The sequence below is a fragment of the Talpa europaea genome, assembly GCF_964194135.1.
Source record: "Talpa europaea genome assembly, chromosome: 8".
Lineage (NCBI taxonomy): Eukaryota > Metazoa > Chordata > Mammalia > Eulipotyphla > Talpidae > Talpa > Talpa europaea.
In genome coordinates, this window is record NC_140075.1 from 87,699,981 (window position 1) to 87,727,122 (window position 27,142).

Sequence of the window (27,142 nt, forward strand, 5' to 3'; positions counted from 1 at the left end):
AAACACCTGGCACAGCAAATTTTGTCCAAAGACTGCACGAATTAAAGTCTGGGAGCTCACGTCTCCCCCAGGAGCGTCGGCGCGGAGGAAACGCCACACTCGCGCGCCCGCAGGCTCGGCCCCGGCGCCGCCTGAGGGCGTGTCCGACGGGAAGGGCCCGGGGTCGGCTCCGCCCCCCCGGGACGCCCGGCTCGCCTGTCCTCCTCGCTCCTCCAACCTATCGCGCGACCCCGCACCCAGGTCAGCGACTGCTCGCGCCTCTTCCTCCCCAGTCCCCTAAATGGGGGCGCCTGCGAGGATTTGCTCCGTCACGGAGTGAGGCACACCCCGGACAGCCTGGCGGGCGCGCCGCTGCCCCGCGAGGCCCCCGCCGTCGCCAACGCATGCGCGCCAGAGCCCGGCCCCGCCCCCCGAGCCGAGGCTTGTTGGCCCCCGCGTCCCCACCTCTTCGCCCGTCTCCTCATCAACATGCCCCTCTACGAGGGCCTGGGAAGCGGAGGGGAGAAAACGGCGGTGGTGATAGACCTGGGGGAAGCCTTTACCAAGTGAGTGGCCGCGGCGTCGGCGGAAGTGCGAAGGGGGGATGGGTGGCCGAACCCCAAGTCTGTGCTAAGTCCTCACCTCAGTTTGCACTCTCGCCTCACTTCTTCCCTCGGCACTTTCGTAAACGACTGCCCTTATTATTTCCACCGTGGGCGATACTGACCTCTTGGATTCAGTGGGGCGATCAGGTCCGACTCCCTAGAGAGGCCCAAGAGACTCCGGGGTAATTGCTTTCCCCGTCTCCACGGGTTGTCACCCCAAACCGAACGGACCCTTCGGAGTCACCCATACAGGGGATGCAAGCAATCACCTAGACCTTCCTTAGGGCTTGTTTCCTTAGGAAATTAGCAAAATTATTCTAACTCTTGATACAGTCTTCATCATTAAATTTTTATTGAGTGGAGCTTCTGTTACTGCTGGAAATCCAAATATGTTTAAGACAGGAAATCGAATTAACGAGGCTGAACATGTAAACAGAGATGAAATATACAGATATTTCCAAGAACCTTTGTGTGCTCCCATGCAATCTTAGATTAGGAAATGTTGTGTTTTAAAGGGTAATTGGTAAACACAGGTGTAATGGTTCTCACGTTTTAGATGGCATAGATCTGTTTGACGACCAAATGAAAGGCACAAATCCATGAATCTTAAAATATTTACATAGTTTTAGGTGGCTGGCAGACTATCATAGTGGTCTTTGGATTTCTGGTTAAGGAACCCTTGTACTAGACTCAAGAGAGGAAAGTGGCAACCGGTAGTGCTTCTTATGTTTTGAAATGGAAACATTTGAAATTTTTATAAATCTCTAAGTACTACCTAGTATATAGTAGGTATTTAATAACTGCGTTAGGTAAATGCTCAAAGAACCTCTTTAAAACTGTACCTCGGATGCTGTTCTGTGCAGAATTCTTCCTTACTAATTTTTTTAAAGTTTTTAAATAGCATAATAAGTAACTTGAGGCAAACATCCAAGGATAAAATGAGAAATGAAAAGCAAAAAACTATTTGATGGAAAGGTGATTGACCAAGATAGCAGGAAAGGTAATAAGATGAATTTGTGAAATAAAAGAAAGGGGTTTGAGAACCACTGGTGCAAGTAAAAATGGAGGCAAGGTGGGAGCTATTTGAGAATAGGAGGAAAGACATATGAAGATTAGACAGAACAAAAAGATAATGTTAAAACTAAACTTACATGATGGGCACTTTAAGCACTATTTTTAACAAAGTTTCTTTTTTACCAATATGAAATGAATGGGAATACATAAGTACTCAAGAAAGGAGAATCACTTAAAAAAAGATTAAATATTATGCAGTTTTTAAATGATAGCAATGAAGAATATGGTAGAAACTTATTGTATGAGTTCATGATGTATGAAGTTGATTATAATTATGTCAAACATGAGTAGCTTACAAAATAGGCCAAAAGTAAACACATCAAAATGGAAGCTAATAACCTTAGAATGATAGTATTATGAAAGACATATATTGTATGTCTGAAGTCATGTAATATAGTACAGATCTAGGGTTGTAGAGCTTTGATACATAAAATTCAGGTACATTTTAAAACTGAGGGAAAAAGTTAATGCTGCCATAAAATAGTATACTGGTTTGTTTGAGTATCAATAATTTGAGACAATTTTGTTTTTTTTTCCTTGAATATGTATACCATTACTAATAGATGGTATTAACTTTTCCATAGGTGTTTTTTTTTGTTTGTTTGTTTTTTTTTTTTTTTTTTTTTTTTTTTAGAGGCATGCTTTATTTATTTGTTTGCTGGTCTGTTTGCTTGTTTTGTTTATACATGCACTGGGTACAGTCAGAAGTGCGGGAGGGAGGGTGAGAGAATTCACCAGAGCCAGAGCGGGGAGCAGAGCAGGCAGAAGGACCGAAGTACACTGCTGAGGGGAGCAGCGGGCGGCAGGAGAGGTCTGCGCGCCATGTGGGACCCTCCTCTGGTGGCCAGGGAGCAGCCGGGGATCGAACCGGCGCCGCAGAGGCTGCGCGCAGCTTCGCAACCCAGCGCTCAACCGCTGCGCCACCGGGGAGGCCCTCCATAGGTGTTTTTGTCCCTTGGCGTACATCAAAGATGTTTTTGTGACCACTGCTTTTAAGTAAATATAGAAAAACTTGTTTTTGTGAAAAATAGATTGAATGTTGTAAGTTGAATGTTTCTATTTTTATTTGCAGGTGTGGATTTGCTGGAGAAACTGGTCCAAGATGCATAATTCCTAGTGTGATTAAAAAAACTGGCATAACTAAGGTATTTTTTTAACAATTAGCAAAATAAATGTTGTACTGTAAAGTATTTTTAAATGTGACTTCAAGTAGAATTGATTAGAATAGTGCTAAATATATAATCTATCTGAAGAAATTTTTTAACATCTTTTTTTAGGTTTAATTAATCCAGTAATTTATAGCAAATTTATCAAGTTGTACAGCCATCACCACCATCCTGTTTTTTGGTCATCTTACTTTGTAAGATCCTTAATGGCCATTTACAGTTAATCCCTATGTTCTTTGGCTTTCTACAGATTTGTCTTTCCTGTACATTTTATGCAAATGGAATTATCGAATAACAAGAGGAATTTTTTTGCTGCAGTAAAGTACATTCAGAAATTTTATAATGTGACATAATTATAGAATAATGTTATTCTTTTTTTTTTTTTTTAAAGATTTATTTTTATTTATTTATACAAGCACTGGGTACAGTCAGAAGCACGGGAGGGTGAGAGGATTCACCAGAGCCAGAGCGGGGAGCAGAACAGGCAGAAGGACTGAGGTACACTGCTGAGGGGAGCAGCGGGTGGCAGGAGAGGTCTGCGTGCCATGTGGGACCCTCTTCTGGTGGCCGGGGAGCAGCCGGGGATTGAACCGGCGCCGCAGAGGCTGCGGGCAGCTTTGCAACCCAGTGCTCAACTGCTGCGCCACCGGGGAGGCCCAGAATAATGTTATTCTTATCCTCTTTGTAATATAAGCCAGGTTTACATTCCTTTATGAGTAATTCCAAAGTCAAACAACTGAAAAAAGCATTTTTTAAAAAAGAAAACTAACTGTTCGGATTAGGAATAACAATAGAAAGAATAATTTTACATTTTTCATTCAGCAGCCATGAAAATTCATGTTAAAACCAGATACAGATGTTTGTGCTGTAGCAATATTCGCATTCATGAAAAACTTCCATTTGATTACAAACAGGAACATGCTTATAGCAAAAATAGGGTTGGAGCAGATTATGCAAAAATCCCTGTAACTTTATGATCAGAGCACTAACAAAACCAATAACTACTATCTCAGTTGGCTTGTAGCTAATGTGGCTGGAGATTCTTAGAAAAGTTACATAAAATAATGGATTGAAAATGTTTGTCAGTGGCTGCTGAGATAATGCAGATAGAAGTGAGTTTTGAACTAGTGGAGCTGTTTGTTAAGGGGAACCAGATGAAAATATAGCCCAATCGTCATGAGATAGTCTGCTCTGAGAAGGGGACAGAGAATCATTTCCACTTTTTAAAAATACATCAAAGGATACTTAACCTGTGAGGTCTGAGTTTATTACTTTTTCTTCATTTATCAAGGTTATAAATGCTATTATAATTTTGCTCCTCATGCCTAATATATAAACTAATAACAGTTATCACATATAGACATTATTCACTTATTAACAATTGAGTACTAGCATATTTGGTTTTACAAAAGCACATGTTATAGCAGAATGGACTAGTACGTTAATTTTTATTTGCTCTTGGGATGCATCATTAAGATCAACATACAACATACTTTGATTCAGAAATTTTTTTGATGATGTTTCATTTGGGAATCATATTCATTTCAAAACTTTCTGCAATTCCTTGGACAGTCCAGAAATATAGTAGATATTTGTGGTGTGATATTCAAACTTGGATTGAAGTTCCTGTCAACTTTTTGTTTTACTTTATAATTATTGGTGTTATGGTATTATTAGATAGATTCTGACTTACTTAAACTTTACATTCTTGTTGGTACTTTTTTTAGTGCTTTCAACCTTTATGTTTGTCTTGAAAAAACAATATACATAAATATTAATCTATATGCATCTATACATGGTTTGGAACCTTTTTTAAGCCACATAAAATCAAGAAATTAATTGAGCTGATGGTCTTTTCTTTAAAAGAATAAATGAAAGCGGGTGTCCCCGGTGGCACTGCGGTTGAGCGCTGGGCTGCAAAGCTGCCTGTAGCCTCTGCAGCACAGGTTCGCTCCTGGGCCTCTGGCAAGGGTCCCATATGGCGGGCAGACCTCTCATGCCACGCCCACTGCTCCCCTCAGCAGTGTACTTGGTCAGTCTGCCTGTTCTGTTCCCTGCTCTGGCTCTGGTGAATTCTCTCACCCTCCCGTGCTTCTGACTGTACCCAGTGCTTGTATAAATAAATGAATAAATAAATCTTCAAAAAAAAAAAAGAATAAATGAAAGCTTGGCCACTGATACATCAGAGTACGTACAGCTTTTAGAGGAGCATAAATAAACCCCTTGTTATGCATTAATACTGACTTAACACTCATGGTTTGGTAGTGTTTGCACATGCTGCCTAAGTGTTAATGGTATGTATTTTTCATTTTTACCACATATTTATGAGCTACATGCTTTGTGCCTGGCACTCTGTAGTTTGAAGGAGAATATTTTGTAAGCAAGCCAGAAACAGTCCTTTCCTCATAGTACATACTGTGTTTCTGGGAGGTAAGCTTTTTGCAGGTAATTAAGTGGGATAATGTTACAAAAGGGAATGTGTCATTGTTTTTGAAGTCACTAACAGGGATTAATCAAGTGTAGAGAATTTGAGGTTACCTTTGATTCCCTTAATCAATGGTTGATTTTTATCAGTCCTGCCAAAATGGTAATTAAGACAGAAAAAATGCAAATATGCGTAGCTCCTTATTTACTTGTGGACAAAGTTTTCTTCATAAACCAAAAAATTCCATCATATTAGATATGCCAGTTCCTAAAAATTCCTAATTTAAGTGATTGATCTATATTTAATGTTTGCATTTATTCTCAATACAAATTGCTTTTGATTTTTTTACCAGAAAATACCTTACTATAGAAGCATGTTTTATTTTTTTTTAATTTTATTTATTTATTTATGCATACAAGAACTGGAGTAGAGGCCAGAGGCATGGGGGTGGGAGGATCCACCAGAGACAGAATGGGGAACAGAACAGGCAGACTGACTGAATACACTGCTGAGGGGAACAGTGGGCGAGTCAGGAGAGGTCTGCTATACCATGTGGATAGCTCCCTGGTTGGGGATCAAACTCGCGTTGCAGTGGCTGCAGATAGCGTCATAGGTTGCGTCTTAACCCCTTGCACCACCAGGGAGGCCCAGAAGCATGTTTTAATACAAGATTTATCTCATAAATTAATAAATCACTTTAATCTTTTATAGCCTATCAAAGTTGTTCAATATAATATCAATACAGAAGAATTATATTCCTACTTAAAGGAATTCATCCACATACTATATTTCAGGTAAGATGTAATTATGCTTGTTTTCTTGCCCAGTTGTTGAGATTAGATTTTTCTAATTTCAGTCACAAGACATTGGTTGTATTTCATCTGCTGCAGAAAAAGAGAAGTTGACTTCCACTCAGATTTTATTATTTACAGCTTTTCAAAAATATATTTGAGCTGGAAAACTGGCAAACAAGGAAATACTGAAAACAAATCAAATGTCCACTACTAAAGGAGATTGGATAATTGTACATTGAACCATATAATGAAACATGGTATAGTCATTAAAAAACACTGGTGTTTTTAAGCAAACTGCTCAGAAAAAATAAATATGTTCTCATGTATTGACCAGAAAGGTGTCTTAGATATATTGGTAAATGGAAAAAAAGCAAGTTGCAGAACAAAATCTTTGGAATATATAGCTCTTAAAACATATGCATATACATATACAATAATAAAGATATACAAATTATTCCTTAACATTTGGAGTTTTGTGAGCTTTTATTACTTTTGTAATCTGAAAAAAAATTTCAGTGACTCAAGTTAGTAGTCATAGTAACCTGTTGTTTATTTTTCCAAATTTAAGTTCCTGAAATCGCTGTGGCAGTAGTAAGAGAGCAGAAAATTTTATTTCTTTCCCATGTAATAAAATGGAGATGTATTTTTATCACTGAGCATTTTAAGCTAAGATGGGATGGTTTTTCCATCCTTAACATATTGCTTTATGTACCAAAATAAATGCAAGCTTTTATTTATTTTAAATAAAACTTGTTTTTCAGGCACTTGTTGGTGAATCCCAGAGATCGCCGAGTTGTGGTCATTGAGTCGGTATTATGTCCTTCCCACTTCAGAGAGACACTTACTCGTGTCCTGTTCAAATATTTTGAGGTACCTGTTGTTGTTTGAATTATTATTATTATTATTATTATTTTGGATGTAGCATTTGTTTACAACAATGCATATTATTTAGGAGAATAGATTCACAGCTTCTGGGATCTGTGTCCCCACACCACACCCACCACCAAAGCACCTATAGTCCTTTACCATAAACTGCCTGACTCCTTTTTTATTTGTAGGCCTTCTCCCACCACCTTCTAGTATCCTCAGTTTTGCAGTCAGATTTCTAGACTTTGTTTTGATTTTATCAGTTTCCTTGTTTTGTTTCTCTGTTTTCCACATAAAGGTGAAATCATCATCCAGTATTTGTCTTTCTCCTTCTGACTTATTTCACTTAGTTTAATACCCTCCAGTTCCATCCATATTGTTACAGATGGCAAGAGTTCTTTTTTCCCCAATAGCTGAGTAGTATTCCATTCTGTTTATATATCACATCTTTTTTTTTATTTAATATATTTTATTTCATATAATTCTTACATCATTTTTCATTTTTGCACAATGTGTGCATTTTCATTTTGGTTATATTCCCCATACAATTCCACCCCCCTTATTTTGACCCTAACACCCCCTTCCCTTCCCCCGCACCCCATAGTGTGTCTCTGGTTTATAGTTGCTTTTTTATTTTTTATCTTTATTATAATTAGTCTTTTTCCTGGCCCCTTATTTGGGTTTTCGAGATTCCTGCTATGAGTGAGAACATCCAGTATTTTTCTTTTTCTTTCTGGCTTATTTCGGTGAGCATGATCCCTTCCAGCTCCATCCATGTTGCTGCAAATTGCATGAGTTTATCTTTTTTGATTGCTGAGTAATATTCCATTGTGTATATATACCACATCTTCTTGATCCAGTCATCTATTTTTGGGTATTTGGGTTGTTTCCATAGCTTAGCTATTGTAAATAGCACTGCTATAAACATAGGGGTGCAGGTGCCCTTTTGAATTAATGTTTTTGTGTCCTTTGGGTAAATACCTAGGAGTGGAATTGCTGGATCATATGGAAGCTCTATCTTTGGTAGGTTGAGGAATCTCCATACAGCTTTCCATTGTGGTTAAACCATTTTGCACTCCCACCAGCAGTGCAGGAGAGTTCCTTTTTCTCCACATTCTCGCCAACATTTGTTGTTGCTAGTTTTTTTAATATGTGCCATTCTCACTGGTGTAAGATGGTATCTCATTGTAGTTTTGATTTGCATTTCCCTGATTACAAGTGATATTGAACATTTTTTCATATACCTGTTGGCCATTTGCATTTCCTCTTTGGAGAAGTTTCTTTTTAGCTCTTCTGCCCATTTTTTGACTGGATTATTTTCTTTGTTTTTTGTTGAGTCTCATCAGCTCTTTGTAATATCACATCTTCTTAATCCACTACTCTTACCTGTGGGCATTTAGATTGTTTCCATAACTTGATTTTGTAAATAGTGCTGCTATATGTATAGGAGTACATATATCCCTTCAAATTTGTGTTTGCATTCTTTAGGTAGATATCAAGGACTAGAATTGCTGGATCATATGGCAGATCTATTTTTAATATTTTGAGAAATCTCCATAATTGTCTTTCATAGCAGCTAGACCAGTCATTCCCACCAATAGGGCGCTAGGATTCCTTCATTGTTTTTGTTTTGATATGGGCCATTCTCACTGGAGTGAGATATCTCATTGTGGTTTTGATTTCTATTTCCATGATGATGAGTTATGTTGAACATTTTTTCATATGCCTGTTGGCCAGGTATATGTATGTCTTTGAATAAGTGTTTATTTAGTTCTGCCCATTTTCGATTGGGTCTTTGTTTCCTTTTTGTTGAGTTGTCTGAATCCTTTGTAGATCTTGGATATGAACCCTCTTTTTGATATATGATGTGAAAATATTTTCACCCATTCAGTAGATGTCTTTTCATTTTCTTTTTTTTTTTTTTTAAAGATTTATTTATTTATACATGCAAGAACTGGGGTACAGACCAGAGGCATCAGGGGTGAGAGGATTTACCAGAGACAGAGTGGGGAGCAGAACAGGCGGACTGACTGAAATATACTGCTGAGGGGAGCAGCGGGCAAGTCAGGAGAGGTCTGCTGCACCATGTGGGTAGCTCCCTGGCCGGGGATCGAACTCTTGCTGCAGTGGCTGTGGACAGCTTCATAGGTTGCATCTTAACCACTTGTGCCACCAGGGAGGCCCAGATGTCTTTTTATTTTATTGTTTTATTTTTATTTTTATTTTATTTTTATATTTAAAGAACAGGTTTATTTGGGAAGGGACAGAAGAGTAAAAGGCACTTGCATAGACATAAGCGGGCAGAAAGAGCTGCCCCAAAAGGGACAGGTTTGCTAAGAGAGGCCTGCATCGTTGCAGGCAGGCGGCCTTGAGGAGAGCTGCCTCCGCTGAGGGAGGTCAGTGAAGAGAAGTCCTGACTTGGTACAGGTCACGGGCAGGCAGGAGGCTGCTGCCCTGCAGGGGGAGAGGGTTGGTGAAAGGAAGCACCTGCATAGTCACAGGTGGGCAGTGGGAGTGCTGCCTGTCTTTTCATTTTAATGACAGTTTCTTTTGCTGTGCAGAAGCATATTAGTTTGATGTAGTGCCATTTGTTTATTTTTGCTTTTGTTTTTCTTGCTGATAGTTTAGTCCTGAAAGACATCTGTGAAGCCAGAGTCGTGAAGTGTTTTGCCTATGTTTTATCCTGTGTGTTTTATGGTTTCCTTCTTATATCCAAGTCTTTAATCCATTTTGACTTAATTTTTGTGTGTGGTGTGCGAGAGTAGTTTAATTTCACTTTCCTGCATGTGGCTGACCAGTTTTCCCTGCACCATTTGTTGAAGGGACTTTATTCCCTTCTCCAGCATAGATTCTCCTTTGTTATAGTGCTATTGTTTTTGGTAGGTACTCAGAGTTTAAACTTGAAGTTTCTTACTTTATCTCCTGCATTGTATATACTACACAATGTATTTAAGGAACCAGATGATAAGTAAACTGAGAACTGAGTTCTCTTCAAATGACTACTTATGTTTAGTTCATGCTTAATTAGCATTTCATCCAGAACTTAGAAAATTGGCACTTTTTGATGTTTCCTTTTTTTTTCCCCCTTCCAGAATTAAAAGATATGTTTTGTGTTGTGGAGTTTCTTTCAGGTCTTTCTAGTTTCCATTGTTTAGTTATGCTGACTGTTCTGAATTTTTAGTTCTTTCATTTGAGGCTTTAAATTTCTACTAGGGGATATTCAAAACTAATAACTTATGTTTTGGTATCAATAATATTACTTGTAACTTTCATTTTATAGTAGTCAAGATTATTCTAAAGACTAAAATTATAATTAAAGGTGATTATAGTAGATTGAAGTCCTTGTTATTTAAGTTTTTGAAAATGGTCTTAGGAATTGAGGACTCTTCAGCAAAGTCAACTACTTAAACACATTTAAGTATATTTCATACATTCTGCTGAATTAAAAACATACCAAAAATATCTTTATGAAATCAAGGACAGTTAATATTTCTAAGTTGTTACAGTTTAGTAAGATAGACACAAAGAAACAGATTACATACCCTGCTGCTATACTTACTGTCATAGATTTAGGCATTTGATTTACAATAGGAAGGATACAAAGCAGTAAGAAGTCACATTATCTGAATAGGTGATTCTTTGTATTTATACTTTAACATCGAATATTCATTGTGTTTGTACTAGTATCCTTATCTCAAATCACTAGGATGCCTACTGTATCTAGTTAGATAAGGGAAATATGATGACTATTTTTTTTGACATTTGGTTTTGATTTGATAAACTTTTGTACTTTGAATATCTGCTAGATGTGGCCAGATGTGGCAGATTCTCTAAAAAATGTCACACAGAGATGGGCTTTGTGGTTCTTCAATTTAATTCTAATTACAATACAGTTAAAATTTGTAATTTTGGTTCATGATACAAACTTTGTGAATAAAGATAATCAAGAATTTTTTTCTGAAGGAATTATGCTAAATGGAAATAATTGGGTAAAGACAAATACTCACGTAGCATATGAAGAAAAGGAAGAGATAAAATTAAACTAAAAGAAACCCTAGAAATATGTAGAATTGAGGATACCAGAGGACATGGAAAGCAAATGGGAAACCCAGTGGTCTTGGTGAAGGATTACTAAAGATGTGTGTGGTATGATGATAACATAATTCTGAAGATGTGTAAATCTGTACTTCTCATTCATATGCAGCACTGTAAACCAACATTACCTCAATAAAAAATAACATAATTGCAAACAAAAGAATTCTTTGTTCTGTATTTTTATTTTATTTTATTTTTTTAAGATTGGTTTATTTATGCATACAAGAGCTGGGGTACAGGCCAGATATGTGGGGGGTGAGAGGATTCACCAGAGACATTATGGGGAACAGAACAGGCAGAATGACTGAAGTACATTGCTAAGGGGAGCAACGGGCAAGTCAGGAGAGGTCTGCTTCGCCATGTAGGTTGCTCCCTGGCTGGCCAGGGATCAAACTCATGCTGCAGAGGCTGCAGATTGCTTCATAGTGCTGTGCTTAACCCCTTATGCCACCAGGGAGGCCCTGTTCTGTATTTTTATTTTGATTGTAAATTATCTCTTTTTTAAATTTAGCATCTTCCTTTGAATTTGTTTCTGGGATCTCTTGTTTTATCCTTTCAGTTTTTCTTCCAAAAGAGAGAAAATAAGCATTAAAAATGCTTCTAAATTGTCATTTGGAATGAAACAGCTTAGAGAAGTTTTTTTTTTTTTTTTTTTTTTTTTTTGGTGGGACCCTCGCCCGTGGCTGATGAATGAACCGGCGCTGTGCAGAGGCTGCAGGCAGCCTCACAGCCCAGCACTCAACTGCTGCGCCACCAGGGGAGGCCCAACAGCTTAGAGAGCTTTAAGAGTGTTTTCACTTTTCATAAAAATCAATTTAGTAAAAATCAATCAATGCTCTCCATGTCCTGTGGTACCCTCAATTTTACATATTTCTAGGGTTTCTTTTAGTTTAATTTTATCTCTTCCTTTTCTTCATATTCTACATGAGTATTTGTCTCTGTGAATTTTTTCAAATATATTTGAAATAGAAGAGCAACACCTTTAATTACTGATACTTATTCTGTTTTTTTGTTGTTATGCTCGTTCTGGTTTTGTTGTTTTCTAGGTTCCATCTGTCTTGCTTGCTCCAAGTCATCTAATGGCTCTTCTGACACTTGGAATAAACTCTGCCATGGTCCTGGATTGTGGATATAGGGAAAGCCTGGTGTTACCTGTATCTTTTTTGACAACCAGTTAATTTTGCAGTTTTTGCTCTACTTTGAAATAATTAGGGTTATTTATTGTAACTGATTTTTACTTGTGTCAAACACCCATGTTAACTGTGTACAAAAAGATTTGTCATGTGGGGGCCTCCCCGGTGGCACAGTGGTTGAGCGCTGGGTTGCGAAGCTGCCCGCGGCCTCTGCGGCGCCAGTTCGATCCCTGGCTGCTCCCTGGCTGCTCCCCGGCCACCGGAGGAGGGTCCCACATGGCGCGCAGACCTCTCCTGCCGCCCGCTGCTCCCCCCAGCAGTGTACTTCAGTCCTTCTGCCTGCTCTGCTCCCCGCTCTGGCTCTGGTGAATTCTCTCACCCTCCCACGCTTCTGACTGTACCCAGTGCTTGTATAAACAAAACAAACAAATAAAAAAAAAAAAAAAAAGACTGTCGCTTTAAAAAAAAAAAAAGATTTGTCATGTGGAAAAGATTAAAAAAATAGGAGACTTAAATTTGCTTTTTGTAGAAATTATCATAACTTGGTCCCAGTGTATACTCTGGGGATCAGACTTCATGAGTATTATTTTCAGCTTTTGAGAGTAGCTTTAGCTAATTAAGATGTATCCAAAAATTGACTATGGGCATCAAGTTCTACAAAATCATATGAAGAGTAGCTAGAGAAATGTTCCATCAAGAAAATTAGAATGTTCAAGCTCTCTCAAAATATAATTACTGACTGTAAACTGGAACATTCCTTGTCATTAGAAGCACTTAATCGGAGTAAAATTTATGTCTGTTAGAATTGTTACAGAGAATGTTGCTTTATTGAAAAAGATAATGAAGTACTAAGTGCAGGGCTTGCAATTTACAGTATATTTGTTAGAAGAAATACTCATGGGAAGGAATCAAACATCATTAGATCCTAAGAAAATAAATTAGGCAGTAACTTTTAAAATATAAGGTATTTTATATTAAGTCTTAAAATAACCCTGCAAATAGTATTACTCTATATATATATTATATATATATATTTTAAGATTTTTTTTAAATTTATGCATTCAAGAATTGGGGTATAGGCTAGAGGTGCGGGGGTGGGGGTGTGAGAGGATTCATTAGTGACAGTGGGGAGCAGAACAGGTGGATCTACTGAAGCACACTGATGAGGTGTTAGCTCCCTGGCTGGGGATAGAACTCATGCCTCAGTGGCTGGTGATAGCTTGATAGCACTGAGGCTTAACCTCTGTGCCACCAGGGAGGTGCCCTTATTCTCTTTATTATATAAATGAAAAGATTAATGTTGGGATGTGTAGTTGACCCAAGAGCAAAGTAGCAGCCCACAGTATATTTGTTCACTATCCTCTCAACTCTAATGGAAACAAATCTAAGACATATGAAATTTAAAATTCTTTAAGCTATACTTTTTATTTTTTTTTATATATATATTTTTTTAAGAGGCATGTTTTTTTATTTATTTATTTGTTTGTTTATACATGCACTGGGTACAGTCAGAAGTGCGGGAGGGTGAGAGAATTCACCAGAGCCAGAGCGGGGAGCAGAGCAGGCAGAAGGACCGAAGTACACTGCTGAGGGGAGCAGCGGGCGGCAGGAGAGGTCTGCGCGCCATGTGGGACCCTCCTCTGGTGGCCGGGGAGCAGCTGGGGGTTGAACCGGCGACGCGGAGGCTGCGGGCAGCTTCGCAACCCAGCGCTCAACCGCTGCGCCACTGAGGAGGCCCTAAGCTATACTTTTTAAAGTATAAATGAAAGAGGTGAAAGTAGTATATTTATAATACAATATATTCAGAATATTCCCGTATACAATTGATGTAGAAAATTACGAGCTATTTTTTCTGAGGTCTTTTGTATTAAGTCTGCTAAATTTGTGTGTAGTTTATTCTCATAGCACATCTCATTTCACGGACCCACTAGCCACACATGGCCAGTGGCTACTCTTTTGGACACACCAGCTTTAATGAATTGTGTGTGTGTGTGTTTGACCTTTTTCCTTTGGACAATAATGTGGATATGATTCCTTGATAGTTCTTTAATTCTTTTAAAAATAAGAAAGATTTGTAGGGGTCAGGAATACCACAGTGCAGGTTTTCTGATCCAGCAAACCGGGTAAAGGCGGAGTCAGAGTCCTAGAGCCCTCAGTGGCTTTTTGCAGGCTTTTATTGGGGTTTACCCGGTACACAGCAGGCAGGGATGCTGGGGGGCCGGGAGGTTGGCCCAGCAATTCTTCACTGTATCTGGACTTTCCTGCGTTCTCTGCTCTCTCGGCTTCTCTTTCAGCTTCTGCTGCTGCTGATGTCCCCGTGACGCTGCCCTTAAATGTCCAGTCTCTCAGCCCAGGTGTACCCACTTCAGGTGCCTGCCATCAGGCATGCATTCAGGATCACAGGGTTCCCTCATCTATCCTGATGGCGGGAGGGCAGAAAAGCCTGCTACCTTTTACCTTACCCTACAAGAATTAACCAGCAAAACTGATAGAGCAATACTGCAGAAGATGGGGAAAATATTCTATTTCCTAAAATAGTAATTTCCTTTACTACTCTGTAGATATATGAAGGAATCCCTGTATTAAATTGTTGGGGTGCACTCCCCCTAGGAGGAAGAGCTCTTCACAAGTAAGTTTTTGGAATTTAGCATGTTTGCTTCACCTGTGCCACAAACAGCAAATGCTAATTTGACAGTCAGTTGAGGTAGTTTGGATATTCAGTGTTACTCATTTCTTTCCATATTAGCTTTGAATGTATTCACTTTTTAAGAATAAGGACACTTAAAGCACCATGATCTATTATGTAATAAAAGTATTAAATAAGAAAAGTATATCAATTACATTATTTTAATTCTGGTGTCTTTTTTTACCTTCAGGGAGTTGGAAACTCAACTATTGGAACAGTGTACTGTTGACACAGGTGCTGCTAAAGAACAGAGCCTTCCCTCTGTGATGGGTAAAATCATTTAAAGCTATTTAAGAGTGGTTTACATTCCTTTTCGTTGTTGGACTTGTTTTTGTTTTTTATCCCATTATAAGTCACTCTTTTACCTACCATGTTGCTCGAATGACATTGCTCTTAAGACTATCATTAATGAGCTCTTAATCATCCATATCCAGTAGTTTAATTTTAGTCATTCTTTTCTAGAATTTTTGACAAGGTGGATTATCTAGTATTCTTTCTCTCTTCCTGGGCTTTCAGGACTCCTCCTTTATGGTGGTCTGTTTCTTCAAGTATTCCTTCTTGGTTTCCTCTGCTCTTGCTTGTTCTACCAGTGTTCCCCTAGGCCTTTATCTTTTCCTTTTTTCTTTTTACTGGCTTTTTGAAAGTGTTCTCTTCTATTTTCTTGACTACAACTACATCTGTATGCTGCTGATTTTCAGAAGAAGGCCTAACCCTCTTCTAAATAGGATAGTCATTTTTCTAAATGATTATTAGATATAAATTAGGCATGTCTTTAGGAACTTCAAACTTGAGATTTCTAAAAGTGAGCACATTATCTGTTCTCCCAAATTTATTTCAACAAATTATTCTTAGACAAAGATAACATCTTCTATTTAAACGACTGAGTTACCAAATTCTTTCAGTTCCTTCTATTATGTTTTTAAGGTCTTATTTTTATCAAATTTACAAGTCCTTGACATCTTATACAACTTTGTACACATCTGGCTTCAACTTCTGTGCTTTGGTTTGGCTTTGAGTGAAGCTTCTTCCCTAAATATAAAGTTAATTAGCTTTAAAAATATCACAGTAATTTTTTAAAATTTTACTGAAATGGAAAATAGAAATGTGAGTGCAATTTAACAGACTATTTCTGCTTATTGAAGTTTTATAATTGTGAATAAATTATATTTCAGGTTCGATTCCAGAAGGTGTCTTAGAAGACATTAAAGGTAAAGTTAGTTCTGTTTTTGTCCCTATCTTTAAGTACCAGTGTGAAGAGCATTTGTTTGTAAATATTTACACAGATACCATATATAGTCATCCCGTAGTATTCTAAAAATATTTAATATTTAGGCTATAGAATAAGTAAATAAAATTTTTTATTTTTCTTAAGATTTTGGAGGCTTTGTCATTATTTATGATGTGCTGTTGAAGCAGCCTCTTGATTATAGAGTATACAGATTACTAGGGAAATAGTTTGCACAGTATATGAAATAACAGTTAAATTGCTTAAAAAAAACCACTACCCTTTCAGCCAGAACTGCTATGTTCCCGTAAGTCATCAAAATGACCAACACAAAGGGAAATAGGAGAGGCACCTGCTCTACGTTCTCTAAGTCTTTTCAAAAATATGGGGTTCTTTCTTTGGCCATATACATGTGAATCCACAAAAAAGGTGATATTGTAACATCAAGGGAGTGGGCACTGTTCAAAAAGGAATGCCCCACAAATGTTACCATGGCAAGACTGGAAGTCTGTAATGCTTCCTAGCTTGCAGTGGCATTGTAAGCAAACAAATAAAGTTCATGATTATTGCCTAGAGAATTAATGTTCATATTTAACACATTAAGCACTCTAAGACCCAAGATAGCTTCCTGAAACTTGGGGAAGAAAATCATCAGGACAAAAAGGAAGCCAAATAGAATGGTACTGGTGTTCAACTGAAGCACCAGTCTAATCCAAAGGAACATACTTAGTGAGAGCCAGTGGGAAAGAGCTGTTGGAATTCATTCCCTATTCATGCATGATAGGTGGGGGGAAAAAATCCACATCTGTGGCCTGTTAAAAAGAAATCCACTAGTTTGATGTTTTAGAGTTTTTTTTTTTGTTTTGTTTTGTTTTTTTTAATTTTTTTTTTTTTTTTTAATAGAGGCATGCTTTATTTATTTGTTTTTGCTGGTTTGTTTGTTTTGTTTATACATGCACTGGGTACAGTCAGAAGTGCGGGAGGGAGGGTGAGAGAATTCACCAGAGCCAGAGCAGGGAGCAGAGCAGGCAGAAGGACTGAAGTACACTGCTGAGGGGAGCAGCGGGCGGCAGGAGAGGTCTGCACGCCATGTGGGACCCTCCTCTGGTGGCCGGGGAGCAGCCGGGGATCGAACCGGCGCCGCAGAGGCCGCGCGCAGTTTCGCAACCCAGCGCTCAACCGCTGTGCCACCGGGGAGGCCCTAGAGTTTTTTTTTTTTAATGTAAAGTTTTTGTATATTTTTATAAGAGCAGTTAATTAGTTGACTTCAGAAATTCTAGAGTTGGGGATAAACTATACAAGGTTCAGTTGAGTAAGACAGATTGCTTCTACTTTGCTAGAGTGTTTTTATGGTAATCACATTTTTCAGGAATTTTAATTCACTAAAAGAAAAAACATAATGTTCCTTAGTACTTAGAGTGACATGTAAAAAATAATATTCTAGAGGGCCTCCCCGGTGGCGCAGCAGTTGAGCGCTGGGTTGCGAAGCTGCCCGCAGCTTCTGCAGCGCCTGTTCGATCCCTGGCTGCTCCCCAGCCACCGGAGCAGGGTCCCGCATGGCGCACAGACCTCTCCTGGCGCCTGCTGCTCCCCTCAGCAGTGTACTTCGGTCCTTCTGCCTGCTCTGCTCCCTGCTCTGGCTCTGGTGAATTCTCTCACCCTCCCGTGCTTCTGACTCTACCCAGTGCTTAAATAAATAAATAAATAAATATCTTAAAAAAAATAATATTCTAGAATATTAATAGGGAATTAGATAGTAATGGATTTTAGAGTTAAATGGGACTTGGAGATAATTTAGTAGTTGGTGCCTCCAAAATATTAAGTGATTTGTTCAGTGTTACATAAATAGGTAGAGTTAGAGCTAAAAAAAAAAAATGTTAACTTTCCCATTAGTCAAAAAATTGAAAGATACTTAGTATTTGTGAAATTGTGAGAAAATGAGTATATATTATTAACAGTAAGGATTCAAAACCTATCTTTTTGGAAAACAATCTGCCATATTTATTAAAATTGGAAGTGAGCATCCTAAAATGAGAATATTGAATGAAGTTTGGTAATTTCATAAGGCGTTCCTCATAACTCTTAAAAAAGGAACTAGAGGTCTTGATTTGGAAGGATAACTACATTAAGCATACTTTGGAATCATATGTACAGTAGGAACCTGTCCAGGTTAAGAGGAAATATGCAACTCTCAAGTACTCATTAGTTACATAGGTTAATTACCTAATTTTTTTTATTTACAAATTCTTAATCTTATCTTAGATTTTTGATTCAGTGACTTTGATTTCTTTATAGAAGGGTACCTGCCTCATGAGATCCCGAAGGCTGAGTATCTACCTTGCTTAAAAATTTATTAGGCCTCAAATAAAGTATAAAGTATATAAGCAACATGAACACCTTACTGTCTAGCACGTTACCATATTGTAGATTCTTTACAAATACATTTTGGAGTAGTAAAAAGAATTATATAATAAATATTTAACATATTTTGCAAGCAATTAATCAAATCATTTGGATTCTTGCCTTTAGCATCAGTTTTGTCTCTCCTTAAAAATACTTTTTATTCCTTACCTATTCCTGAAAATAATTTGAAACAGTCTAATATAAGAAGTATTTTGTAATAGAAACGATCATGAAGAGAATAAATGTTCCAATGCAAAAAAAAAAAAAAAAGAAACAGTAAAAGGAAATTATTAGTGTTGTGTGCCAAAGGGTGAAAATAATCACAAATTAAATAATAAAGAGTGTTACTATAACTATGAGCAAAATTGTGCTTGTGTTCCGACCAAGATTTTTAAAAGGAACCATATTTAAATGGAAATATAAATCAGTGTGGTGCAAAGAAACATGCTGTTCAATTAAAACAGGTACATTTTCATAATATTAAAATTTATTTTTATTATAGTATTCAGGATACAGAGTATCAAAAACAATAGTTTTCTCAAAGGTGATCTTTTAAAAAGTGATTTTATGGAAAAGGAAAATGCAGCATGTCTTACAACTTCTCTGAATCAAGAAGTTTTTCTTTTATGAGTAAATCAACATAAGCTACCTAAAGACTGGGATAGTTTATGTAATCTGAAGAAATATGTAATTAGCATGCCACCTAAATTATTTTACCGGGACATAAATTGATTCAGTTACAAATCATGACAAGAGTCTCCTGTTCTTTCTGTCAAGTGCGCACTTGCTTTGTAAGTGATCTGAAACGTGGACTGAACATCCAAGCAGCAAAATTTAATATTGATGGCAATACTGAGGTAAGTTAAAAATAATTGTATATTCTTTATTCAAAAATTATAAGGCATATGCTTACACCTTTTTCTTTTTCAGCGTCCTTCACCACCCCCAGATGTTGACTACCCATTAGATGGAGAGAAAATTTTACATGTCCTTGGATCAATCAGGTTAGGCATTTTTATGAGCTAAGGCATTTTTATGAGCTAAATGATGAACTGATACGTTTTTTTAAAAATATTTGTATAAACCTGAAGTAGTATCGATTTAATAATTTTGTGTTTTTCATTAAGTCCCATCATTCATGATTAATTTTATTATTCAACTTAAAAAATTCTTTACTGTTCACCAAGATAATCCATAGTTTAATTAATGGAACTAACCATTTCTTGATATGGAGTGTGAGGTAGGATATGTTAAAACAGGGTTCAGCAAATGTTTTCTATAAAAGACCAGACAGTAAACAGCTTGGACTTCCTGACCAATTTCCTGACAGTAAATAGCATGGACTTCTGTTCTGGCTGTTCAGCTCTAAAATTGCAAAATCAGTCATAGACAATATGTAAGTGAATGAACTTACCTGTGTTCCAGTGGGCTGAATTTGGATTACAGCCATAGTTTGCTGACTTACACTTTAAAACCTTATTTTGTTCAAAGAGTACATTCTTCCAAATGTTGCCATCTTTAAGATAAGTTAGTAATTTACCTTTTTTTATTCATTAGATTATTCTAATGATGCAGTAGAAGTTGTTCAAGATTTATATAAGTATTTGGTAACAATATTTTTGTTTATACCCAAGCTTTAGAAAAATTGTATTATAAAAGTTTCTGCAAGGGCCTTTCTGGTGGCGCAGGTGTTAAAGTCTCAGCGCTGTCAAGCTTTTGCCAGCCACTGTGGTATGAGTTCAATCCCTGCCCAGGGAGTTAACCAGTATAGCGCAGCAGACCTCTCCTGTCTTGCTCACTGCTCCCCCTCAGCAGTGTATTTCAGTAGATCTGCTTTTTCTGCTTCCCACTCTGTCTGTGGTGAATCCTCTCACATCCCACATCTCTGGCCTACATCCCAGTTCTTGTATGCATAAATAAATAAAATAAATTTCAAAAATTTTTCTGCAAAAGTTTAGGTAAGAAGATGGACAGAAAAGAATTATAATGTAAATATTGAAAGTCCTGTGAGATTTTGAGATAATTGATGTAGAGGTTGAGACAGTAAAAGAATGAACATAAGTACATTGAAATCAAAGCTGATAGGGGAACAAAAGTATAACTGGGACACTTTTCAGTAATAATTTCTTATTGTACCTCCTATTTAACTTTATATTTAGTAAATTATTATTTTAAATTTTCTTCTGATTGTTTACTAGCGCCCAGAATAAGAGAAAACAACAATTGTTTAAGGATAAGAGAAAATAAGTGTTTAAGGAAATTGAGCTAAAATAGAACTTTCAGTTACATAATAATAGGAATATACATTAGTAATAAAAATAAAAGTGTTACCACAATAAAAAAAATTAAAATATAAAGAACTGGACTGAAATTAAAAAAAAAAAACAAACTACAGTTTCACTTTCCAAACCCAATTTTCAGTTGTTTAATAACATGTTTTCGTTACCAAAATAATCTAATTCCATTGAAACCTTATTAGATGTAAATCTAAAGGGTCCTTGAAAGTAAAGGACCATTTTAAAAAATCATTCTCAATATATATTTTAACTAAAAATTTATAAAAGATGTGTTTATTTGCAAAACTTTTTTACAAGACCTTTTCTTTGAGAATAGGTGTGCTTCAGAGCACTTACTAAATTTTCATAGACCAGTAATTCATGGTTTATGATTTTCACTTTAAAGTTACTTATGAATCAGTCTTGATACAGAATCCTAGATATTTTCTTACAGACTTTACAGTGACATGACCTATATTAAAAACATTTTAAAAATTATTTGGTCTTTCTAGAACATTAAGCATAGTTCACATAAAAGTTTTTTTTTTCATCATAATAGTTCATTGATTAAGTTGTAATTGTTAAATTTTGTAATTTCAGTATCAAATCAACAATGAAAGATTTAGATAAAGAATACTGATCATTTGTCACTCAACTGTTAGAATCACAAGTGTGTAGACATAACAGCAAATGATTGACTAACCATGAATGCTTAGCATGCTATAGGCCTCAATATTACTTTACTGATAAAATGCACAGTTAGCAAGTAGATTGAGTCTCATGATGAGAATTTTGTTTTGAGAAAGATTCAAGAAAGCTTTAAAATAGCATGATATACATTTTATGTATATAAAAAAAGCATGGTGATATGTGTAGGTACAGTTTTCAATTGCATTGGATAGAAATAAGTTTGGCCACAAGTTAATACAAACCTGAAAATAATGACTTCAACAAAATAGAAGCTTGTCTCTCATTTAAAAGAAAAGTTCAGCAGTAGGGGCCTTCCTGGTGGCATGAGGGGTTAAGTCTCAGCACTAAGAAGCTACTGGCAGCAGCTGCAGCACTAGTTTGATCACTGGCCAGGGAGCTAACTCACAAGGCACAGCAGACTTCTCCTGTCCTCCTGCTGCTCCCCTCAGCAGTGTATTTCAGTCAGTCTGCCTGTTCTGCTCCCTACTCTGTCTCTGGTAAATCCCCTCACCTCCCCCCCTACCTCTGACCTAGACCCCAGCTCTTGTATGCATAAATAAATAAAATGAACCTTTAAAAAAAAAAAAGTTCTGCAGTAGATAGTCCAGGGATGATATGACAGCTCCCATCAAGGACCCAAACATCCTTTCAGAATGAACAGGACAATGGAAAATGAGAATTTTATTAGGCAGCTAGCAATCTTTGCTTTGTATTATTTTTTGAAACAAGTGCTTTGTGGAAGAGGGGGGCGGCAGTTGTTGATTTTTAATCTCCCATGGCACTGCTGAACTACTTGTTGAATCTTACTAGCTTTTATAGAATTCCATGTCTTTTTTACTGTTAAGTTTAGGGAGATATTTAGTGTAAAAAAATGTGTAAATCTATACATAATAATAGTTGTAGCTAATACTTAACAGAGTGTGTTCTATGTGCTATGTACTGTCCTGTTAGCTCATTGAATTCTCCACTATGTGGCAGATTCTGTTATTTTCCTTATTACATTTGTCTCATTACAAATGAGAACACCTTTTGTTTTAATAATTATTCTGTATTAACATAGTTAATGTTACTTAAAAATATGCTAAAAGAATTTGGTATATTCTGTATCATTAAGTGATGCCAGCAGAAAATTCTGCTTTTAATTTCAGAGATTCAGTTGTGGAAATTCTCTTTGAACAAGATAATGAAGAGAAGTCAGTTGCTACTTTGATATTGGATTCTCTTATGCAGGTATTTTAATTTTATTTAAAAAAAATCAGTGTTTGACTATAATCCCTTAAAGAAAAAATTTAAATCTTATTTTCTGTATTTTTATTTTAACCATTGGTTATAATTCCAATGATTTTATGGTAATTTTTATAGTTAATGAGTTTTACTTTGATGGTGAGATATAGTACCTACACATTTCAAACCCAGGGTAATGAATGTTATGCAAATAACCTGTATTTTTTCCAGAGCAATGATAACAGATTTTTATTTTGTACCTAGTATACCATGTAGTTCTTCGAAATGTAGGTTTATATATTGTTGAATTTTAAATTCCACAAGGTACATGATAATTAGTCTATTTAGTTTAATGACTATGGGATCATAGAATTCCAGATGAAATATTATTGCTTTGGAAGCTTTTATCTATTTCTGGGACTCCAGGAACTTTTATGAAAAACATCATGTTTTTAGGACTTAAACATTAGGACTTAAACATTCCTAATTCTTCGTACTAATGTAGAAACATAATTTTTCTGAGAATTTATCTTCATACTCAACCGGGGCTCTGACTGTATCTTCCTACTCTAACATAGCACCTTTTAGAAAATGAAGTTTTCACACACCTTCCTTACTGAAATACAAAAGTTTTTTATTCTCATGTTTTTTGCTCAACTCATTCATTCTACCATGGACATAATACTCACATATTACTACTAAATGCCCGGTGGAATTTAAAATTACAGCTATTAGATTTTATTTTTTTTTTTTCTAAATGTATTTTTCTATCTTTAGTATTTTTTATTTATTTATTTATTTATTTTTTGTGGGACCCTCGCCCGCGGCCGGGGATCGAACTGGCGCTGCAGAGGCTGCAGGCAGCTTTGCAACCCAGCGCTCAACTGCTGCGCCACCAGGGGAGGCCCTATAGCTATTAGATTTTAAAAGACTTTAATATCTTTAAAGTTCTATATAAGTATATGGCAATATTATCATAGGGTTTATATTTACTATATGAGAAATTTCTTTATTAAAGAAACTTTCTTGTGGTCCTTTTTGTAATACAAATGTTCACATTTAATTTGTAATGCAGAAATAATCTATGTGTTTTTTAAATCCAGTCACTCATTATTTATCACTTAAGGATAAATTGGGTGTTTTTTTTTTTCTCTTTTAATACCAGTGCCCAATAGATACCAGGAAGCAACTGTCAGAAAATTTGGTAGTCATAGGTGGCACATCAATGTTGCCAGGATTTCTACACAGATTGCTTGCAGAAATAAGGTATTTGGTAGAAAAACCAAAATATAAAACAACACTTGGCACCAAGACATTCCGCATTCATACTCCACCTGCAAAAGCTAATTGTGTGGCCTGGTTGGGAGGTAAGAATTTAGTTTAAATATAAATAAACCTTGTGTAATTAGATCCTGAATGATATCACTTATGGATTATTAGAATAGTTGATTCAGTATTCAAAATTGGCCACTTAAACTAATAGAATTATTAAATGTTTTTCTTTGAATATTCTTAAATTGTTAATTTTCAAAATTATAACTATTTTCTCTTGGCATTTGCATGTTAATTTTTTTAAGTAAACTTCTTCATCCAATTAAAGTCCTTCCTCATAATAGCAGTAGCTATGAATTTACTCCAGTGTTGCTACCATTGTTATAAACACTTACTTTAAATCCTTCCAAACCTTAATTTGTGAATCATATAAGAAGACTGATCTCTTTATACAGTTACAATTTATTTTGTGACTGAGTTCATCGAATGTTTTAGTTTATGATCATTTCTCTGAAATAAGCAAATAGCTTAATAAGGAACTACTTTGAAAAGAAAATCAATCATGGTTGTATTTATTTGTATACCTTCTAATACCTGTTTTATACACCTAATAATTATCAGGATCATTTGGAGAGAAAAACAAACTCTCGACATTTTAAATGGCCTTTATATTTCTTGTCAAGTAGGGTTTGATCAAAATGTTATTTTGAGCTAGGACAAATAGTAAGTTATTTTTGAAAGACTGACTTGCGGTCTTCACAAGTTCTTCAGCATAGACTCTTAAGACTGTTTATCATTTTTACCATAATTTGCTATATGCCATTTAAGTTATTTTCAACACTAAAATTGGGACTTAACCTTTTTTCATAATATGCACTATAGACCAACTCAATTAGAATTAATTTGAAGAGTATGAATATGCATTGCTGAATTTCACCAATTCATTCCTTTATAATGAAGTAGATGTGTATATAAAGTTCTCTGGTGAAAGTTTTCATCTGAGCTATAAAAATATTTATTACACAGGGGCTATTTTTGGAGCATTGCAAGACATACTTGGGAGCCGTTCAATCTCAAAGGAATATTATAACCAGACGGGCCGCATACCTGATTGGTGTTCTCTTAACAACCCACCTTTGGAAATGATGTTTGATGTTGGAAAGGCTCAACCACCTCTGATGAAGAGAGCTTTTTCCACTGAGAAATAAAAGTTTGATTTAAGTTAAACTTTGTGGGAGGGGAAATAAATAAAAATTAAAATTAAACTTTGCTTTTTGTCAAATATCTAATCAATTAGCAAATTATATAAAGTACATCAGATACTGTTAGAGATGACATTAGTGTAAGTGAAAGCATTTCTGTAATTACTCTATATTAACATGTAATTCTTTTGACTTTCATTTTTCTTGTTTAGTAGTAAAATGGTAGCTGATACTTACAAAATACGCTAGTTTTATTAATAAAACACAGTAAAGCAGTTTAAAACATAGTTCATTTTTCAGAAAGAATAGTAACAGTGTTCCTCCACAGTTCACATAATCTTTCCTGGGCATCATACAGTTCGTTCATTTCATTATTTTCAGTAGTTATTTCATTTAAAGCATAAGTAATGTTACCATTACCAGTTATTTCTATTGTTACCATGGATCTATTTTTCATCTTGGTATTTTTCTGTCTATGTTATAAGAATACTGCTTTTCCATAAATATATTTAACTCTTTGGACTGAGAATGTTTGTTAAGCTTTTGTTAAGCTAACTGTAGAAATATCCACTCTGACTTTAGTTTCTTTTATGTAAAAAGGAATTTCTTTTTTTTTCACTTTTATGCAACTGCTTTATAAACATGATTCATAATGTCTTAATCTTTTGTGCATTTATCCTCAGGACAATGATGAAATATTCAGTGTTTAGTTTTTGTATTTGTTTTTAATGAACTGCATCTTACTGAGATTTTGCTGATTTCATCCTTTCTAGATACCTGTAAAGATTAAATGCATACATATTTGTGCTCATATTCTCCAAGACTATGTAGCAACTAATACATTTTAAGAATAAATACCCCCAAGTCTGTTCTTACTCCTAATCATTTTGATTGTCCTTTTCTAGATCCTCTCCTGTTTTGCTACATGCTTTATGTGTATGATAGTACTATCTAACTCTTGAAAGAGCTGATTCCTGGCATTTAGAATGGGATAGGATTCATATTTATATTTGTGTATGTGTTTTATTTTTTGAAATACTCCTACCTTTACTTTGTTATTATATACTACTACTTTAGTATCCCAAGACAAAATTTATTCAATACTTACTGAGTGTCTGCTATGTATCTGATATAGTTTTAGACATTGAATGCTACAGGTAAGATACTTCCTTTACTTTGGGAGTTTTACAGACTAGTAAAAATGGCTGTGTATACAACTAAGGAAATAAAACAGAATCTGGGTTTTCACTGTTGTTGTTAATTCTGACCAAGTTGTTAAAGGAAAACATCTCAGAGAAGGATTTTGACCTTGTTCCTGAAGGATGAGAAGAATTTTAATAATTGCAGGTTTATTCCAGCCTATGTAAACTGAATTCTCTACACAATAGCTTTAAAGCATTTGAGATTGAGATAAAGGCATTGTTAATTAAGGATTCAATCATGAACAACTTGAAAACCATATTAAATTGGTGAATAAAACTAAGAAAGTTTAATTTTGCCACCCAGTTTACCAATATGTTCATTCCAAAAAGTGAGATTCCTCTGGGCATACCACTCTTCCATAGCACCCTTTACCCCCAAATAGCGATCTTTCCTACAAGCACTTTATCTGTAACTGAGGCACAACTTTCATCATGTAATTGTTTCTATATAGTTTTTATATTCCTTTCTGGAATTTGAACTTCACAAGAGCAAAGACCCTTTATTTCTTAATTTTGAAAATTCCCGGTAGAATTGCCCATAATAGGTGTACTATTAACGACAGATTCATTATTTTAGTAACATTCTTCTTTTGCAGTCAATATTTTTTAAGATTCTGACTTGTTAACTTTGGATTACTTATGAGAAGTTTTTCATTGAATATTATGAAGAATAAGATCTCTGACTAATAGAACTTATAGCTATAGTGTTAGACACCTAGTAGCTACAGTTAAGGAATAGAGCCCTCTATATTATCTGTTGAATCATGTGGCCCAGAAAGATATGTTGAAGTTCTAGCCTCCAGTAACTGTGAATATGACCTTAT

At 36.0% G+C, this 27,142-nt stretch overlaps 1 protein-coding gene across 1 annotated transcript; it reads left to right on the plus strand.

The window, feature by feature from the left end:
• Nucleotides 1-468: 468 nt before the first annotated feature.
• On the plus strand, nt 469-25,122 carry ACTR10 (actin related protein 10; the record flags this gene model as incomplete). The annotated part of the gene is made up of 13 exons (XM_084241031.1): nt 469-545; nt 2,731-2,803; nt 5,961-6,043; nt 6,805-6,913; nt 12,052-12,159; nt 14,700-14,767; nt 15,015-15,094; nt 15,997-16,032; nt 19,230-19,309; nt 19,383-19,456; nt 22,567-22,648; nt 23,808-24,009; nt 24,941-25,122. 13 exons carry the CDS (start codon nt 469-471, stop codon nt 25,120-25,122), a joined length of 1,254 nt encoding a protein of 417 aa, XP_084097157.1.
• Nucleotides 25,123-27,142: the final 2,020 nt, after the last annotated feature.